We start from the raw sequence: 18,620 nt of genomic DNA on the forward strand, positions 1-18,620 counted from the left end.
CAGGCACATGCAATTAAAGCATTCAGATAGGAAAGCAAAAGGGGATGAAAAAAAATCTGTATATATTGTACTATAGTACTAGAATCAGGAAGGTTTTTTTTAAAAAAAGGGTATTATTAAAAAAGGAGAAAGGACCAAACCATCCCCCCAAACAAACAACAGGTGTGCTCTGAGTTAACTCACAAAGTGCAAAAGCATATATAAGTAAGGTGTTGATATGCCACCTAATAAACATTTCCTGTTACTGCCACAGAAGTCCCGTTTTCCAGTCCTGAGCAGCTGTTTGGGGGCTTGTGGGGGTGACTGAGCTGGAGTTTTGCTTGTTTCATGGAGGTTTTTTGAGGCAAAACACTAACCTTAATACTCACGTTAACTGAATGTCATGTGGGCTGTCAGGAGAAGAAAAAAAAGCTACCAGTAAATAAAAATGTAGCATTTTAGTACTAGGTTACTAAATGTGCATAGGTTGCAATGTACCAGTTATTCACTGCTTGCTTAGTGCTAGAAAGCCTTATTCCTTTTGCCATTCGCTTTGGAGAAATGAATAAATTTAGGCAAATCAGGAGTAGGGTAAATCTGGAGAAATTACAAAGAGGAGGAGTTCACCTTCCTGGCTATGGCTTTCAGGTCTGTCCAGGACTTCGTACTCCAGTATAAAACTGAGAGCAGAAATATGATCACATCCTAAGAAGTCTAATCAATTCTGGTTTCAACACTGAGCCTATTTAAAATAGAGAATGGAATTGCTGTTCCTTGTTCTGTTCGCTCTGCACATTCTCAAGACAGAGGCACTAGGTAAGTCCTTGCCTGCTCTTTCTAACCCCATGTACCAAGGTTACTCTTTTTTGTGATCTGTTTCGGAATACCGGTGCACACAGTACAGACTCTAATTCTTCTATATGACAAACGAAGAATGTTTTATTTATTTCTCTGCATTTTATGATTTGTGCTAAAAATGAAGTCTAGACTTTTCTCATGAATGAATGAGTGGGGTTTTTTCCACCTTTAGAGATTCTAGTTGCCTTCCTCCTCCAAGAAAAATCAATGAGGTTTGACTTGATCTCTATAGTTAACTACATACATAAATTTTTAAAAATCAAAATGTATGTTTATTTAACTGTAAACTTCTTAAAACTTCAAATAGCTTGGTTTTGTTTTCTTCTCATTTTGCTTTGCTGTTTATGATATGATTAAATTCTTGTGGTTCCCTGCTGAGAAAGAACAATATGTCTTTTGCTGCATTAGCTCAGCAGATCCATCTATTTTTGCACTCTGTGCACTATGTACATAAGTACACTATGCACTTACCATGAGCAGATTCAATAGCAATCTATAATTAATATCGAAAATGCACAAGGTATTTTTTGCTTCTATTAGATCAGCAATGCTATAACATTGAATAAACCACCTTTCCAATGTAAATATCAGCGCACAGCCTCAAAATTAAAGATAAACACTGAAGTTCTTAATAGTGATGAAGGGTCTATTGTTTGCACTAAAATAGACTGGACTGCATTAAGGGAAAAAAAAAAAGAGATACAATATTATCAGAGGTATCAGAGGGAAGCACTGCAGCAAGAGCAGTTAAAGGGACAGGGTTTGAGTTGCCAGACTCACAGTGACGCAGGTCTGAGGAGCTCCGGAGGGGCCGCAAGGAGCACAACCCGAGTGCTGGGGATGCACAGGGGGGTTCCCACATTTTATTTATCTGTTCTTTATGAATTTTCCTTATCCACGCCTCAGTAGCTCGCCTCTTCTAGATTCTTCCCTGACAGGTCAAATACCTTTCCTCTTGTTTAGTCTGTATTTTGTGTATTTTGTATTCTCTCTCTGGAGAGCTTCCCACACCTGCTACAACCAAACACAAAGAACCTTTGCTCTTCCAAAGTCTACAAATGTTTGCTCTATATTGATTACCAGCTGATTAACACTTTACTCTATTAAGGGATTTACTATAGGGTCTTGAAAGACTATTTAGAAAACCCTTATGGGCTTTATTAGATTAGCATTAGTAATTAGTGCTTTAGCAGATGGAAATAAGAAAGGCAATGCATATCATATTTTGTATTGCTTTTTTCCCAGCCATGATGATTTCCACTTTCTCCCCTCAGTGCAGAGGCAAACTGCACAGTCATTAATGTACCAGAAACCCCCCAACTTCTTTTCCAGACTTTTTCCAGGGGCAGAAGCTTCACAGGATACATTGTGATACATTAAAGGCTGAACATTTCAAGAAACCTCAACTTTTGATAATCAGCCTAAATTATTTTTTGTCATATTTGGAAGGTAATTTTAAACAAGCATTTCATTTATATTTTATCACTTTTCAGAACTAGCTTGAGTGATATCGACTTATCAGCTCATTTAACATACCTCCACCAGGGCTGTTTTTCTAATCTGGGCAGCCTCATAATTCATTGCACTTAAATAGCCAATAAACCTGATTGCTAATCTTTCAAATTCCTTTCAGCCTCGACCTGTCTTAATATCATAGCACATATATTTTTAAATTATTACTAGGAGTCCTTAAAGGGCTTTATAGAGAAACAAGCTTCATTAGCCCCATTCTACAAAAGGGAAACTGAGGCACATCGGTGCAGCCGCCTGCCCAGAGATCAACCAGCACCAGGAAGATGAACCATCTAAGCTTGAATCTGCCCAGCATCTCACCCACCAGCTCCTACGGATCTCATTTTGCATTAACGTCTGCACTGCTGCACCTCAGCTTGCTTGAGTCCTTTGAGAGATCAGTGACCCTCTGGTGCTGCTGGTATGAACCCCAGCCTTTTTCATCCTTTTTCTTTATGACAGAGCAGGACTCAGCCATAAGACATTCTCCCACAGTCCATGCTCTAGTGCTCCAAAAGATCGATACATGATAGAACATGATTCCTCTAATTTTCTCTATTACTACTTACATACTTTTAACTTTCACGAACATAAAATTTACATAACCATGCTGGCACTGACGTCGTCAGCATTAATTCTCGGTCTGATGCTTCCTCAGGGTTATTCGAAGTATACGTGATATCTCTATAAGCAGCATAAAAATAAACAGTTTAACCTCTTCCATTTCTACTTCTAATGGTATAGAATACACACATATTTGTGTTTCGAATCCAGTTTAGGGCTGGCAAAATTGGGATGCTGGTTCACTTTGATACACTCTGGGATGAAAAGTTGCATTTTCAGTTGTCTAAGAAAGAATAATAAGGACAATACGAGACCTAAAACACACAGAAAAGGCAATAAGCTGTAGCTTATTGCTACTTAGGTAGTAAGTCATAGGTGCTTTCAGAGGTGTGGATTGTCTGTATTTCCCTCTCTCCACCCACCCAATCCAACATGTGATAAGTATAACTCCCAAGCAATCACTGCCTTTATCTCAAAGTAGTTACCTCGACCATCTCAGTGCAGACAGACTTTTGATCTCAACTTGTGATCTTTATGCAGAATACATTGCTTAGGGCTTCCTTCTCTTTCCTCATTGTAATCATTCCAGCTGCCAAAACAGATTAAAGGCTTATCTGAGCCTACCTCCCATCATTCCTACCGATCGGGGATCCTGTCAGATCCACCGCGTGCAAGATGGAACAAGAGCTCACATGTGCCGGGCTGCCGAGTGTGCACCGAGAGCAGGGGACACCAGTGACACGGCTGTGCTGTTCACTCTCCGTACAGCTACACGAGCTGCACAAGCGGGATTCAGGCAGCGGAGAATGTCCCAGCTCCATGGTCTGTGCTGTGCCAGTAGCAGTATTTCGTATTTAATACCTCTGAAACCCTGAATATTTTTTTTATAACTAATGAACTTATCCATTACACATGGATCCTACCGTTAAATTTTAACAAATGAACTCTATAAGAGGGGCTGTTATGGTGAACAGAGGTTTAGCCACTGTCACATTACAATTGGAGGGGGTTTAGGGCTGAGAGAAGGATGGACACAGACTGCTTGACCAGGACATCTTAGAGTGCAGATCCTGTATCTCATAGTACACTTATTTCCTTCAACAGCTTATGAGAAAGGCACAAAGTGATGAGGTATTGTAATAATTTCATTCTCACTCTCTTTGACACAAGAATTCAGCAAAAGGCAGAAAAACGCTCACGGCAGAGCAGCAGATGAGACAGTGGAGCCACAGAGCAGCTCCTCGGTTCTCTGTCACAGCCTGTTTCATTTTGGGGAGCAGGGAACCAAGCCCAGCAGGCAAAGAACCAACACTGGGCACTACTGGAAAACTCCCAAAGGGCAGCTACTAGACCGTATTCGAATCACATATGGAATAAACTTTGAAATGTTTTTAATTTCTTACATTTCTGTAGCCTGCCAGGTGTGGCTTTCAGAAATATCTGTGTTGCACAAATGGATAATTTGTCTCAGAACAGGAACACCTTGATTCTCTTCAAATTAGTCTGTGTGGTAAGTTATTCAAGAATATGTACTGGGCAGTCACACCTTGCTGTAATCTACATTCATCTGCAGATCCCAACTTCCTCTCACGGAATTATGCAGATAAGCTTTGTGAGATACCTCTGCTGTCTCCATCACTTATGAGTTCAACAACTGTCCCCCATCCCCATGTGTGACTTGTGAACTAACTGCTGAGCAGCGAGTGCATACAGTGTGTAGAGATGTCCCCAATGACATGACTCCTGACTTTTTTAATGTGTCCTGTGCCCAAGGCAGCATCCATCTACGTGATGCCTTGACAGGCATCGAGGTTCTTGAGCAGACAGGTTTTTTACAAGGCTGATGCATCCAAGGGCATCACAACTCCAAGTTCAAAAATCATCATTCACTAGTTTGCAGCCTGTTTCTGGCAACATGCAGTGAGTGGACACTTTTCCGTGTACACAGTGGACCCAATTACATTATTAATGCTCCATTTAAGGATCAGCCTGACTAGCCTGAGTACACTACATCATCATCAATTTGTATTAAGCCACTGTTGAGCTGACCTCATGCAGAACTGCAAGGTGTTGCATCACCTCGTCCTGCAAACAGGCTTTTTTCCCTGTTTGTGGCATTGCAGGAGGTGCTTTGTTACATTACAGAATATATCTAATGGCCTGTTATTAGACTTTCAGATACATTTCTAGCCACAGCACCAGTCGTCATAAACCCAGCACAAAAGACTACAAAAAGACAGTAAAGCCACAAATTTGAATTAAATTTTTGAAGTACTAAAAAAAGGACTTGTGAATTTTATTTGACACTCCCTCTGTTGTAAATGAGACAAAGCAAAATACTCCACTGAAGCAAATCACCTTAGCCCTGGATATTCCTTTTTTGTTAAAGGCCAGTTTCCTTCAATACAGCACATTTATGAGGACACATGTGACAGAGGTTAAAATAGTATCACAGGTCACAGCTAAAAATATTGTCCTCACTCTCTGACACAAAGGAAGTAGTTTGTAAGTGTTCATAGGGCACATCTAGAACCCTCCAACCTCTTTGGATTTTTCCTTCAGTTTATATGTGCTACAGACAAAGGCCTCATTGAGTGTGTGATTTATGTATACATGTGCAAATTATAAACACTCTGCTCAAATCAGATGTGTTTACTTGTAAAGCTTCACTACTACAATAAAGCTTATTTTCTAGGCTAACCCCCCACAATATCTTGGGATTTATATACATACAGATGTATATCTTTGCGAAAAACAAAATTGTCAGGTGAAAGTGAATAGGAGAGAGATAAATGTTCACAAACGTTTGGTTTTACATGCTTAGAGATACACAAATCTAGAAGTAAACATTTGGAACTGATTTTGCCTGTCAAAGTAGTGGATCAGGACTTCCTGAGGATGTGTAATACTTAAGAACGTATAAATAGACTTATGTATATAGCTCAGTTTGTGTTCAGCGATCTCATTAATTAGAAAGACAGGCTTAGATTCCATTTTCTTTTAAGTTGCTTTGTCTTTTGTACTAAAGATAATAAGTTTCACAAAACAAGCTAAAAATAGAACAAGCCCAATACAAACCAAAGCTAAAAATATACCGCATGCAAAACTAGCTTCGCCCTGCTCCAAAGCCAGCGGTCACAACCGATTGTAGGGATGGGTTTGAAACCACTGGACAACAGAGCAGCAATGAGAACTCTGACATCCAGGGCAGGCTGGGCGCTCTGAAGAGCAGCAAAGTGGAGGGAGCCCCATCAGCTGCGTGTCTCAGCAAACAACAAATTGTCAGCGAGGACATGGCTGAAAGAGTGTGACAAGACATGGAAAGGGACAAGCAAAGGAGTCAGTCAGTGAAAGAGAAGAGATTTTAACTAAAAAGCAACAGAAGATACTCTCACTGTCTTATCACTTCATGATACTCGTGGTGTAAAGGTCATTCACACTCCAAGAGATTATATATGGTTACTAAAAATACCTGTCAGCACATAAAATTAATAGATTTCTAACCACTTTATCCAGAAGGACAAAACATGTTTTAGTGACTCTTGTGTGCAGATGGATGAATTCAAAGGGTGGTTTTGAGCCAGCCTGAACAACACCTGTCTCCCAGTACTGACTCAGAGGAGCTGTGGCCTTCCCAGCGGCAGCTCAGCAGGTCGCAGTAGGGCAGCAAGCAGGGAACAAGTAGGACAAAGTAGATTTTGGAACTTTTATGGAATGCAGGCAATCTGGCCACGGTCCAAAGAGCTTAAGGGTCTTTTCCTAAATCATACAATAGCACATTGGCAAACTGCAAACACCCGGGCTCCCAGCCAGCAGCCCCATCCTCCCTCCAGCTGTGTAAGTGAACAGGAGAGGGAGTACTCAACTGAAGGGATTTTTCCTCAAGTTTCCATGCTTGGTTTGATAGCTAAAACAATTGAAAACATTTACAATAAAATGAAAACAATACGTAATTGTATTGTTTTCTAGATCTTCTGGTGCCAAGAAACAGCTTTGGTCAGGAAACCAGTTGTAAATTTGACAAGGAAGAAACAGAGATAAGTAGGACTGCTCACTTGCCAAGAGAGACTCCCTAAACTTCACTGTCTTGAACTCTGTGAAGGAAGAGGAGGCCTCCAGCCCAGTTCAGCCACAGTCTACGCATTACACCCAGTAAAGTCAAGGTGACACCTAGGATATGGTGCACTGCCACGTAAATCAAGAATCTACACGACAACGTAAGAGCTAGATAAAATTGATAATATAGCAATCGTAAGTCTGGGTGTATATGTATCCTGAATGTATATGTATACTGAATTATGTTACTTCCAACGGTGATAACAACAGGAATGTCTCTATTTAATGTCGATTAGGCAAGAAGTTTTTGGAAATCCTGGCTGGCATCTTACACTATCCTGAGAGAAGGGTGAATGCTCATGGTTTAACTCATGTGTACCAGCAAGATGTGGGAGTAAGCCATGAAATCCTCCATAGCAGCTCATATCACAGCAATGGTTTCAGCACCTTCACTACAAAAATAAACAGAAAACCTCCCAAACACCAAAAAAAAAAGACTTTCTGCTGCATTTTCTTGGGCAATAAACAATAGAAAAGAGAGTAGGGGAGCTGAGGTTTGATCGAAAGAGCAGTCAAGTGAGAGGACTGCAGGATGGGATCTGATATGTACTGGGTCCCTGCAAGAAAGGGGCTTCAGAGAAAGTGAGATGAAAATCTTTGAGGTGGAAACAGTGGGAAGGTGAAGGGCACACTGTCAGGAGATGGGATGAAGGATGGATGAAGCAGGAACAGGAATTACAGATAAAGAAGGAACTATTTGAATGCTGTAGACACCAGAGAGGGAAAAGAATTGTTTAGGGTGGTTCAGTGATATTTCTAGGAGTGATGGGACACAGATAAGCAAATGGAAAATATAAGCTATTAAACAGGAAACATTTCCTGACAGTGAAGGCAAATAGACTGTGGAAAAGACTCCTAAGGGAAGCGGCAGGAGACACTCAGACAATTAAAACTAGACTAGACAACATACCTTAGGGCACAATCATGCCTAAGACCACAGACAACTGACTGGATGTGACAAGTGTCTTCCCTTCTTGCTTCAGAAATAGAGCCATAAAGCCCAGGGGGGAAAAGGACCATTATAAATGCAAGCTCCTTATACGTAGGGAGGAATCACAACTTTTTCTGCCCATAATCTTGATGTGCAGGCTGAAAGATTTTTAGTGCGCTCATGTGTTGATCTACTAAGACGTGATTGAAACCCACAAGTTTATCAGAGAGAACCTCCCAAACACCTATCAACTGGAAAAACGTCAATGGTTGCTTTGTTTGAGAAGGGCTGGATCCAGACTCAGCATGAAAGGCTCTGTAACCCACTTCCATTTCACTCCTCTGGTACAGAGACCCTGCATCAGAACCACTGACAATGTGATTCGGTGATATTTCCCTTCCCTCAGTGTTTCCTGTGGTTGTCCCTGACTCTCACTGTTCTATGGTCACGCTCTGAAAGCTCCATGGCCTTTCAGCCCAATGAACTTGCACTTACTACTAATTGTGAATCATATTGACCGTAAAATTTGATTTGCATTACAGTAATGCCTTGAGGTCTAAGTCACGATCACGGTCCCATTGTGTAAGTAAGTCACTATACAAACTCAGAACAGCAGACCTTGTTCCAAGAGTTTACAGTAAACAGACCAGAATACCTTCACTGACCTTGATTTCTCACCTGACAACGTTCCTCTCTGTTTTAACTCACATCCCAAAGAGCCTGAGATGAAATCTTTGCAGGTAACTGTCCTCTCACGCTGCATAGATGCTGCCACCTTTAAACATTTGTGTCCAGGCTATTCCTGCAGTGCAGCATTTTTTGTTCTGGAGGTTCATGCACATTTGACTTCCACAGAAAGGCCACCCCAGTCACGGGGTGCTGGTGCAGCGGCTGTTAAAGCAGATCCTGAACACTGCGCTAGAGCTCTTGCCAAAAATACATCTGCAGCCATTCACCCATTCAAACACTAACACATACGAAACATAACATTGTGAAGACTGGCTTACCTGGTATTTGCGAGGCATTTATGGATTAAAACATCAATTAAGGCACTTGGAACGTGTGGATCTGCAGTTTCCCTGTGGAGATGAGAAATGGCTCGGTGCTCCTGTAGGTCTGGCCATCGTCTTGTGTGCACAGGCCTGAAAAAATGCAAGGAACAGTTTTAGAAATGACAAATCCTAAAGCTAAGGTTTGCGAATGTTTAGAGGTGTGTCAAAATAAAACTTTGTTGAATCAATTTTTTTGATAATTACAAAATATTAGTGGAGCAACAATGTAGAAATGGTTACAGTTCTTATCATACAAATGTAGCGACATTGTTTCCTTTCTTCTCAATATTACTAAACATTTGCTAAAACAGAAAGTGAATCAACATTATTTATGATTTTCAGCATAAATTTAGTTTTTTCAAGATTTTATTAATTGCCACAAGCTCATCCAAGTCTTTCTCTGTCATTATAGCTATATTAAGATTCTATGTATTCTAAACACTTAATATATGGATAGCATTGCTATGCTATGGATCTGAAGGTAGAGGTGTTAAAAGCGGTTATGAGCCTTCCAGCAGATGGCTCATAAAATATCACAAATTATGGTAATTAGCAATCTAATGACAGGACCCCGTCATAATAGTTATTAAAAACTGACTAGCTATTTGTTAAAAGCCTATAATTTACTAATCAGAGACAAAAAACCCATTGTAGTATTAATCAAGCTTACAAGAGCTTTTGAATTGTTATTGATTAAATAGGCAAATAGAACTATTCCTGTGAAAGTCAATTTAGGCTTTATAACTGCCATAAAGATCCACTGCAGCATGCTGCGATAACCAGAGCGGTGCTTGCTTTCCCGACCAGATCAACACACAGTGAAGTTAAACCAGCAATCTTCCTCTGAATTTTGCACTTCTTCTGACGATGAAAAAGTAAAAGATGCAGATGTTCTGTTGAAAAACTTTGCAACCATCTATGTGGGATCACAGTTGAGTTAGAATAAAGATTCTTCATGTCTTACAGGAAATATGTTATTTCTTAAAATTCCTTATTGCACCAAGTAATCTTTAAAATAGTTCCTGGAATGGACTGAGATAAGTCATCTTGTGCAAGGGAATTTACAAGCACACAAAAGTATAGAACCAACAAAAGGAAATTTATTTTAACGCTACATGTATTCAGATGTGGAACTTTTGCCTCAAGATATTGCTGAAGCCAAAGTTTCAAAACCAAATTATTCAGAACTGCAACCACAGAATCCCAGAATGTCAGGGATTGGAAGGGACCTGGAAAGCTCATCCAGTGCAATCCCCCCATGGAGCAGGAACACCCAGATGAGGTTACACAGGAAGGTGTCCAGGCGGGTTGGAATGTCTGCAGAGAAGGAGACTCCACAACCCCCCTGGGCAGCCTGGGCCAGTGTCTGTCACCCTCACTGAGAAGAAGTTTCTTCTCAAATTTAAGTGGAACCTTTTGTGTTCCACTTTGAACCCATTACCCCTTGTCCTGTCATTGGTTGTCACCGAGAAGAGCCTGGCTCCATCCTCCTGACACTGCCCCTTTAGATATCTGTAAACATGAATGAGGTCACCCCTCAGTCTCCTCTTGCCCAGCTCCAGAGCCCCAGCTCCCTCAGCCTTTCCTCACCCGGGAGATGCTCCACTCCCTTCAGCATCTTTGTTGCCCTGCGCTGGACTCTCTGCAGCAGTTCCCTGTCCTGCTGGAACTGAGGGGCCACAACTGGACACAAGATTCCAGGTGTGGTCTCCCCAGGGCAGAGCAGAGGGGCAGGAGAACCTCTCTGACCTACTGACCACCCCCTTCTAACCCACCCCAGGTACCATTGGCTTCCTGGCCACAAGGGCCCAGTGCTGGCTCATGGTCATCCTGCTGTCCCCAGGACCCCCAGGTCCCTTTCCCCTACGCTGCTCTCTAATAGGTCATTCCCCAACTGATACTGGAACCTGGGCTTGTTCCTACCCAGATACAAGACTCTACACTTGCCCTTGTTATATTTCATTACATTTTTCCCTGCCCAGAGTTCTACTATTCCATGCTAATGCAGTTTTTGGAGGGAATAGTACCAGATATAAACGGATTCATTCAGGACCAGGAGGAGATCTAGAGAGGCAAAGCTGCCTACTGCAGGATTTTTATGGTTTCTTCTGAGTGATTTGATATTAAAGCCAGCTAGACTCGCTGGATGATGCGCTCCACACTTCACAGCAGAAGCACTCAACTCTTATCAACTTCTGCTGTTAATATATTTAAGAAAGGAAATATCTTACTCTAATAACTTTGGGCAGACAAAACCAAGAAGGTGCCGAAACTGTATGCCCGGTTATCACTCTCTGAGGATCACAAGTTGTGAATCTATTTCACATCTGCTTTTTGGGGGACAACTTGTACAGCTTTTCATTCACCTAATTTTTAATATCTGATTTTTTTTTAGTTGTAAGCCATTGGTGCTATCAGTCACAGAAGTATGAAGACCCACACTGTCAAGGTACTGCACCACTACCACTTTCTTTGGTATTGTTTTGTTATAGTTTCCGAGTTTTTATAGTGTCAGTAGTTCACTTTCTATTTTACAGCCGTTTACATGTGCCTGTATTCCTATTAAGCTTGACAGAACATCCTTGGCAAATTGTAATATTTATAAATATACAAAAAATTATATGCTAAGAAAGTTCCTGTATTAGATTCTACTATCCAAAGATCTTTTCTTCAAAGACGTCTCCAGTTTCCCAAGCAAGAATCTATTGATTGTTTGGTAGTTCAGCTTTATCAAGGATTTGCAGTCTAAAGAAAGAAATTATTTTCTTCATTCTTAAATAGATCCTCGAGAATGGTACCAAATATATGCCACCTGCAAAGGGAAAAAACAGTCACCTATCAATATTGTCACCAAAAATGTCATTCTGGACAAAAGCCTTAATCCACTGAACTTTGAGGGATATGATGTGAAGGGATCTTCTGCGTGGGACATAGAAAATAATGGACATACAGGCAAGTACTGTGAAATTCTTACTGTTATTATGGGATTTACTGGTGCCTTCACTTGGAACCATCCGTTTGCTTCTTCCATGTCCTAGGCAAGGTGTTAGATATTACTACTGCTTCTTCAAAGCAAGCAAGCAAAAATAAGATAGCAGCCCTGTTTTTCTGAAGCGAAACGGTCTGAACCAAGGCCTCCTGGGACCTCTGTGGGAATGATCTAGGTTTTAGATCCTGGACATGGTCCTTGAATGTCTCAGCAGAAATTGGTTCTGTGCATATGCAGAAAGAGAACTTGAGATGTGCAGGGAACCACTGGGACTAGGAGAGAGGTGAATATAGAGGGTGAAGACACCACTTTTGGCAGAGGTAAATAACTTCTGCTGAATGCCCCTGTACCCTTTATTTCTGGCCTTGCCTTTTCTTGCTCTTGCTTCTGCACAAAGAATAATTCTCCTGAAGAGAACGTCATCTGGGAAAGTCATTCCACAAGTGGCTTGCTGGGTGTGCTTCTTACTAATTCTTTAAATAATGGAGCTGAAATCTTCCCGAATTTCAACCTGTTTCCTCTGCACACAGAAGTAATCAAATGTGAGCTTGTTGGTCACCTACTTACTGATTCAATAAACAGTGAATCAATGAACAGCAGATCAGTAAACAGTGAATGAGTCAGTGAGCAGTAATTCTGTTTCACTTCCTCCACTTTGCTTCACTAAAAGCGATAGTAATGGTGACGCTTCAACAATAATTTGCTAAATTACGGTAACTTTTAAAATAGTTCTGTTGTGTTTGGGGGTTTTTTTGTTTGTTTTCGTTTGTTTTTTTTTTAAATCTATAGGTGTTCTTAGAAGCTTTAGATGGATTGTTTTAACTACTAAAGTTTTAAAATGAAAAGTTGCAAGTGCCAAATATTTTCCTAACTTAAAAAGGAAAGGTGGGAAGGTAGACAGCTGGGTAGATGTTCATAGCCAGCGATTCTAGTTTAAAACATCAGTATTTTGACAGGCCATAAGAAAAAGATACGTTTTGATTTTTCACTAGTCTATGGGTTAATAACTTCCCTGTTACAGAATGATATTCTGGCATCTCCACATTACAGTCGCTGGGCATAGAAATACCTTTTACACAAGAATTAATATTCATACAGATTGGACAGAACTCTCATCTTTCCCAGTCATCCAAAAGGATTAAGTTTTCAATCTGGGATTTTTAAATTGCTTCTTCTTGCTTCTAAGAACAATCAGTTTCTCTGCTACAGTGAGCACAGTACTGGAACTGTTACTGCTTAAATCACAGCTGCAATTAGAAGCTCTGCATGCAATTAGGCTATCATTATGTTTGATGTGCAGATAGTAAAGGTCAGTGTCTCAAAGGTCCCACAATCTAAATAAACAAAGTCAACAAAGACATGTTACTCATCCATTTACAGATAAGAAAGCAAAGTGACTAAATGACTCGAGTGAACTTCCAGTTCATTTGGAATTCAGAACAGAAATGAAATCTCTGGGGCTTCAATCTGGGTCAAAACAATCTTTCCTGTAGAGAAAAGTACGGTGCTTAATGTAGAAGTCTTAATAAGTAAATTTTTAAAATATATCCCAAATGTCTCAAGCACAGGAAGCAATGGTGATAGACATGTAGAAATACATCTCCTAAGAAAATTCTGCTTTGCTGTTAACAACAGATCAAACAGCACATTAAATAGATATGACAGCTTAGATGCTTAGGCTTAAGTTGCAACACTAAATTAAAACAGAATACCTTTAAACCCAGCCTAAAGCAAACGTTACAGTGCAGAAAATAGGAAACAAAAAGAACGTTTAAAACCCAAATAAAGGGTGATCGAGTTTACTTTTATGAAAACTTTGATAGAGGTTGTTCTCCTAGGCAAAAAATGAAGGAATATAGTACCTTCTGAAAGGTATAAGTAGCTCTGAGTCATGAGGTTTTAATGGCCGTGAACAAATCCCTACCAATCCCCTCAGTGCACTCAGGGAAATACCGTCTATTTCCCTGTTTTCTTCTAAATGCAATTAGCCCATGATGTCCCGAATGACACATCAATGGATGCCATAAATCTATAAAACTCCTACCCCAGAACAATCCAAAGCAGCACTCTGTCCTTTTCCTCCCTTTTACAAAGGGAAACAAGTATCATCAGATTGATTTTGCTTTTTTATGATTTATTCAGCTGAAGTAATGGGTAGCTCAGCTCAGCTCTGCGTGAGTCACTGAAGATCACAGAGCAAATCCAAGGTAGAAGTGGGAGTGGAAGCTCCAAGGGCTGTGCCACCGAGAGATGCCCAAATGCTGTTGCGTGGTACTGGGAAGTGGGCTATGAGATTTCTCCCTTTCATCTCAAACCAGCCTCAGCTAGCATTTTGTAAGAGTCCAGCTTCTGCAAAGTTGAATTTCTGTATTGTACAGTATGAAAAATCAAGCCAGAACTCCAGAATAAATTTTAACCTCAAGAACGTGCATCTCTCTATTCACATACTATTAATGTATGATCTGTTTGGTTTGGTTTTTTTAACAACTTATTTGTTTTCCCCAGTTAAAGTAAAATTAGATACATCCCCTAAAATTGGAGGCGGAGGTCTGGGAAGAAAATACAAGGCAATAGAATTTCATTTGCACTGGGGAGTCCAAGTCGAGCAGCAATACCTTCCCGGGTCAGAGCACAGCATAGATGGAGAAAAACAAGCCATGGAGGTAGGTGAGACCGTTTGTGGATTATGGCTTTTACTCAAGAACTCTGGCTTTTTAAGATACTGTTGCACACAAACTATTGGCTGGTTCTCCTATGAAACCCCAACAGAGGGAACAAAGAACTGAGGACAAAACAAAGCAGCTCCGGCCACACCGCAGGGCAGCCGGGCTGCAGTTACAGCAACAAACCGCAGAGCAAACCGAACTAATAATTGGCCTTGACTATTGTGTTACAGCTTCATATTGTCCACATAAGAGAAGATGCTTCGGGTATAGAAGAAGCAAAGAGATATGCAAATGGAGTGGCTGTGTTAGCATTCTTCATCAAGGTAAGTAGCCAAATTTTTAATTGCCCATCTCAAATCTCCCAGCACTTTGGTGGAGTGGTTGTGTTGATATTACAGCAGTTCGAGACCTGAGCCTCCCTGTCCTCTCAGGCATTCAGTGCCAGCACTTAGTTCCTTTATCCTTTTTATATTGTGCTTGCTGTTATCTTTTACCCTGTGGTTCTTTTCTATTTTATTCACAATTAATTTAAAGCAACCAGTTGTTGAGAAACGTATGATTTGGAATAAAAATATTTCCATTTCAGATTGAAGAAGAAAATAGAAACTATGCAACTCTAATAAGTGAATTAGAGAATATTAAATACAAAGGTAAGACACTTGTGTTGGTCAAAACACAACATATATTTATTTTGAGCAGTGTTATGACCAACTTCTGCAGCCATGCTTGTTCCAAGCAATATTTCCCATGGTTTTCCAGGGCAAACAGCACAGATGGAGCCTCTGCCACTGAGTTCTCTAATCCCACCTGAGAAAGACCTTGGAAGGTACTATCGGTACAAGGGCTCCCTCACCACTCCCGACTGCTATGAGGGTGTCATCTGGACAATCTTTGAGAAGCCAATTGAACTCAGTCTTTCTCAGGTGAGTCGCAGAGGGGCAGTGCATACAGGTCTGCTTACGGTCATTTTGCCCCTTCAGCTGCCTGCTCAGTCGCACAATTTAAAACAATTTATTAGTTGCTCCACTGCTTTGTTCCTATCACACACCCACTTGCTTGGCATTAGCCTAAACATAGTCCCTAGTGCCAGTTTTTTGGCACTATTAAATTGTCTATCAAAAAATGGCAGGAAAGAGGAAGGAAGGGGAAGTGACGATGTGGAAAGAAAGCCAAAACCCCTCCCCAGGTGAACACCTAGGCCTTCCACTGCAGTCACCTGCTCAGCCACAAATTTCACTGCATTTCTCCTGCTGTCACAAGTATCAGGATAGCAGAACAGGATACTTCAAAATCCAAACTATTGGATTATCAATATCAGCTTTAAGCAGCCCATTTTTGTCCTACAGAGAGGAACATGAGGTTAATCATGACCGCCTCTAAAATACAGATTGTTCAGCTGGCAGAGTGCGTGATTAAAACAATTCCGCTGTCCTGGAGTGGACTCTCAGTGCTACCACCAGCCAGCACAGCCTGGCCAAGGGCCAGCATCTGTATTTCAGTTCCTGAGCTGCGGTCTGCTCGCCATCGCTCCAGGCACAGCGCAATGCTCGGCCCCACGCACGGCAGCGCAGCGCAGTGCACCAGAGCGAGCGGCTGCTGCTCTGGGCCGGCTTCTTGCTGAAGCAATCAGAAACCTAAAGCGAGGAAAGAAATCCTAGTCCCCTTACTTTGTGTCACTGTGACGTGATGGACAAGGACAGGACTGTGTGCGTCAAGAGGACTGGTGTAACCAGGCCCTCGAGCTGGACAAAGCATTTGGCTCGCGCAGAAAGGAAGTCTTCGTGATGCGCAAGGCTAACAGAAGTCATCTGCTGGTGACCTCTGGCAGTCACCTCCATCACGCTGTTTCCTGCGAGGTTTAATGCATCCATACAGTTGAAAACAATGCCACTGAGTAAGGCACTGCAGATTTATATCACGATTTCCAGTGTTCCACGGAAAAAGGGTTTAACGAACTGTTTTTTATTTCGATGCCTGCAGATAACTCAGTTTTCAACAGTCCACTTTGATGGGAAGAACTCAACCCCCATGGCTGAAAATTTCCGTCCTGCTCAGTTTCTGAATGAACGAGAGGTGTACTGGTCCAGTGCCAGCACCCTCCCGCCTACTGCTAAGCTTTTGCTGTTGCTCCTGATGCTCACGTACATCCTGAGTTCTCTTTGCCAATGAACACTTCTCACCTCATTCAAGGTTCTGGCCTTTTTGGAGGGTTTTTTATTGTTGTTGCTGTTGTTGGTTCTTTGTACCAAGTAGTCTCTCTAACTGCCAGCTCATGAATCATATCTCAGTACAGGATTTCACCTTGCCCTCCGCCAGACACTGACCAAGGACCTCTCTTGGCGCTCCTATAAAAATTGAAACCCATTGCACTAAATCACAAGAATTCAAAAGAACGGTAAGATAAAGCTACGAAGATTCAAATGAAAACAAACACACACACACCCCCCCCCCCACACACTTAAAGAAAACATTAAGATGGTTTATCTGCAAGCCTGTAGTTTTAACACAGCACTGGAAGGACAGTCTACAAGCTATACAGAGGACCTTGAAGAGGAATTTGCTCTTAAGTGCCTATGAAGAGTTTTGTTTGCAGTATGTTTACATTCAACACTGTAAATCAGACAGACAGTAACACGTGGAGTCATTATCATCCCTGCGTTGTCCTACACGAAAGTACAAGACCAAGAAAAATTGCTCACACGCAATTGAGAAATGTCTGGGTGGTCCTAGCGAGTGAAGGATGTGTGACATCTGTACTAACACTGTTTTCCCCCTTCTTGCTTCAGAATATCCACAGTTAATTTTTTGGTAAGGATGCTGGATTCCTTTCATCTAATCTACGGATTCTGGACTTCAGGTTTCTTTATTAAGCCTATTTATTCATCCTAGTATGGAATCCTGCTCTGGGATGCCCAGGGATATGATGTGCTAGAAAGAAGAAGGGAAACTCAACCACATGTACCCTTTGCACATCCGTGGAAATTCCTTCTCTTTGGAGGGCTGCGTTTGAAGCATGAGACTTTGATGATCCTTTACAGTTTTCATTTGCCTAATAAAATGGGACAGTTCAAGAAATGGCTCTTTCCCATATCACGTTTCAGAAGTTTTTAAATGTCGGTTTGAATGTATCTTTTTTAATCATAACATACCTGCAATATTCCCATACGACGAAGACTCACAGTTTGTCCAAGAAGATTGTGATTTGAACTTCAGATTCTTCAGATCTTACCCTATTTACTCACAGAAAAGCTCAGTATATTGGGAAATGGGATTTGCTTATATTATTCCAGTTCTCTCTCCAAAGACAGACATAACAGTTTTCTTTGGCTATTGCCATGTAACATGTTATAGCTACTTTTAGAATTTTAGATTTTGGCCACACCAAACTAGGATTTCGTATTAGCAGATTGTATTTTGTTCTCTAGGGCAATGTTCGCGGAGGTGCCTTTATGCTACAGCTATATGGCCATTTTCAGGAAAATCATGTCAGTGAGACTAACCACAGCTCACCAAAGGAAAAAAAAGCAGGGTGAAAGCTTATTTTTGGATTTAACAATCAATTATATAAGCTTCAGAAAACCACACGGGAAAGCAAATTCACCTTTAGAAGTTTAGAGGGATGATTAAGACTTTGTATTTTTAACTAACTGAAAAACTTTTGAGGAACGGACATAAATATTAAAGTTGAACAGAGACCTATAGTTTCATTGCCTTGAGTTTTTGTTTCTTCCGTCCTTGCTGAAGGTGAATCCACACAACACTCACTCAGAAAAGGAATGTGACTTTTTTCCCCACTTTCTTCACAACGTTTAGGGTTGGGTTTGTGTTTGCTGCGGGGGGAGGGATTCGCAGCACATTGGGATGTTTCTGGTGTCGGGAGGCTCTGGAGATTCTGCTTCACATGGGTCATATGGCATGATCTGTGTCTGGAGGAGGACCTGAGTTACTATGAA

At 41.2% G+C, this 18,620-nt stretch overlaps 1 protein-coding gene across 1 annotated transcript; it reads left to right on the forward strand.

The window, feature by feature from the left end:
- Positions 1 to 737: 737 nt before the first annotated feature.
- On the forward strand, positions 738 to 16,836 carry CA4 (carbonic anhydrase 4; the record flags this gene model as incomplete). Its single annotated transcript, XM_080357083.1, has 8 exons — positions 738 to 795; positions 11,408 to 11,461; positions 11,794 to 11,973; positions 14,507 to 14,664; positions 14,898 to 14,990; positions 15,254 to 15,317; positions 15,427 to 15,590; positions 16,648 to 16,836. The coding sequence occupies 8 exons, from the start codon at positions 738 to 740 to the stop codon at positions 16,834 to 16,836; spliced, it is 960 nt and encodes a 319-aa protein (XP_080213209.1).
- Positions 16,837 to 18,620: the final 1,784 nt, after the last annotated feature.

Source organism: Nesoenas mayeri (genome assembly GCF_963082525.1).
Source record: "Nesoenas mayeri genome assembly, chromosome: 20".
In the NCBI taxonomy this organism is placed as follows: domain Eukaryota; kingdom Metazoa; phylum Chordata; class Aves; order Columbiformes; family Columbidae; genus Nesoenas; species Nesoenas mayeri.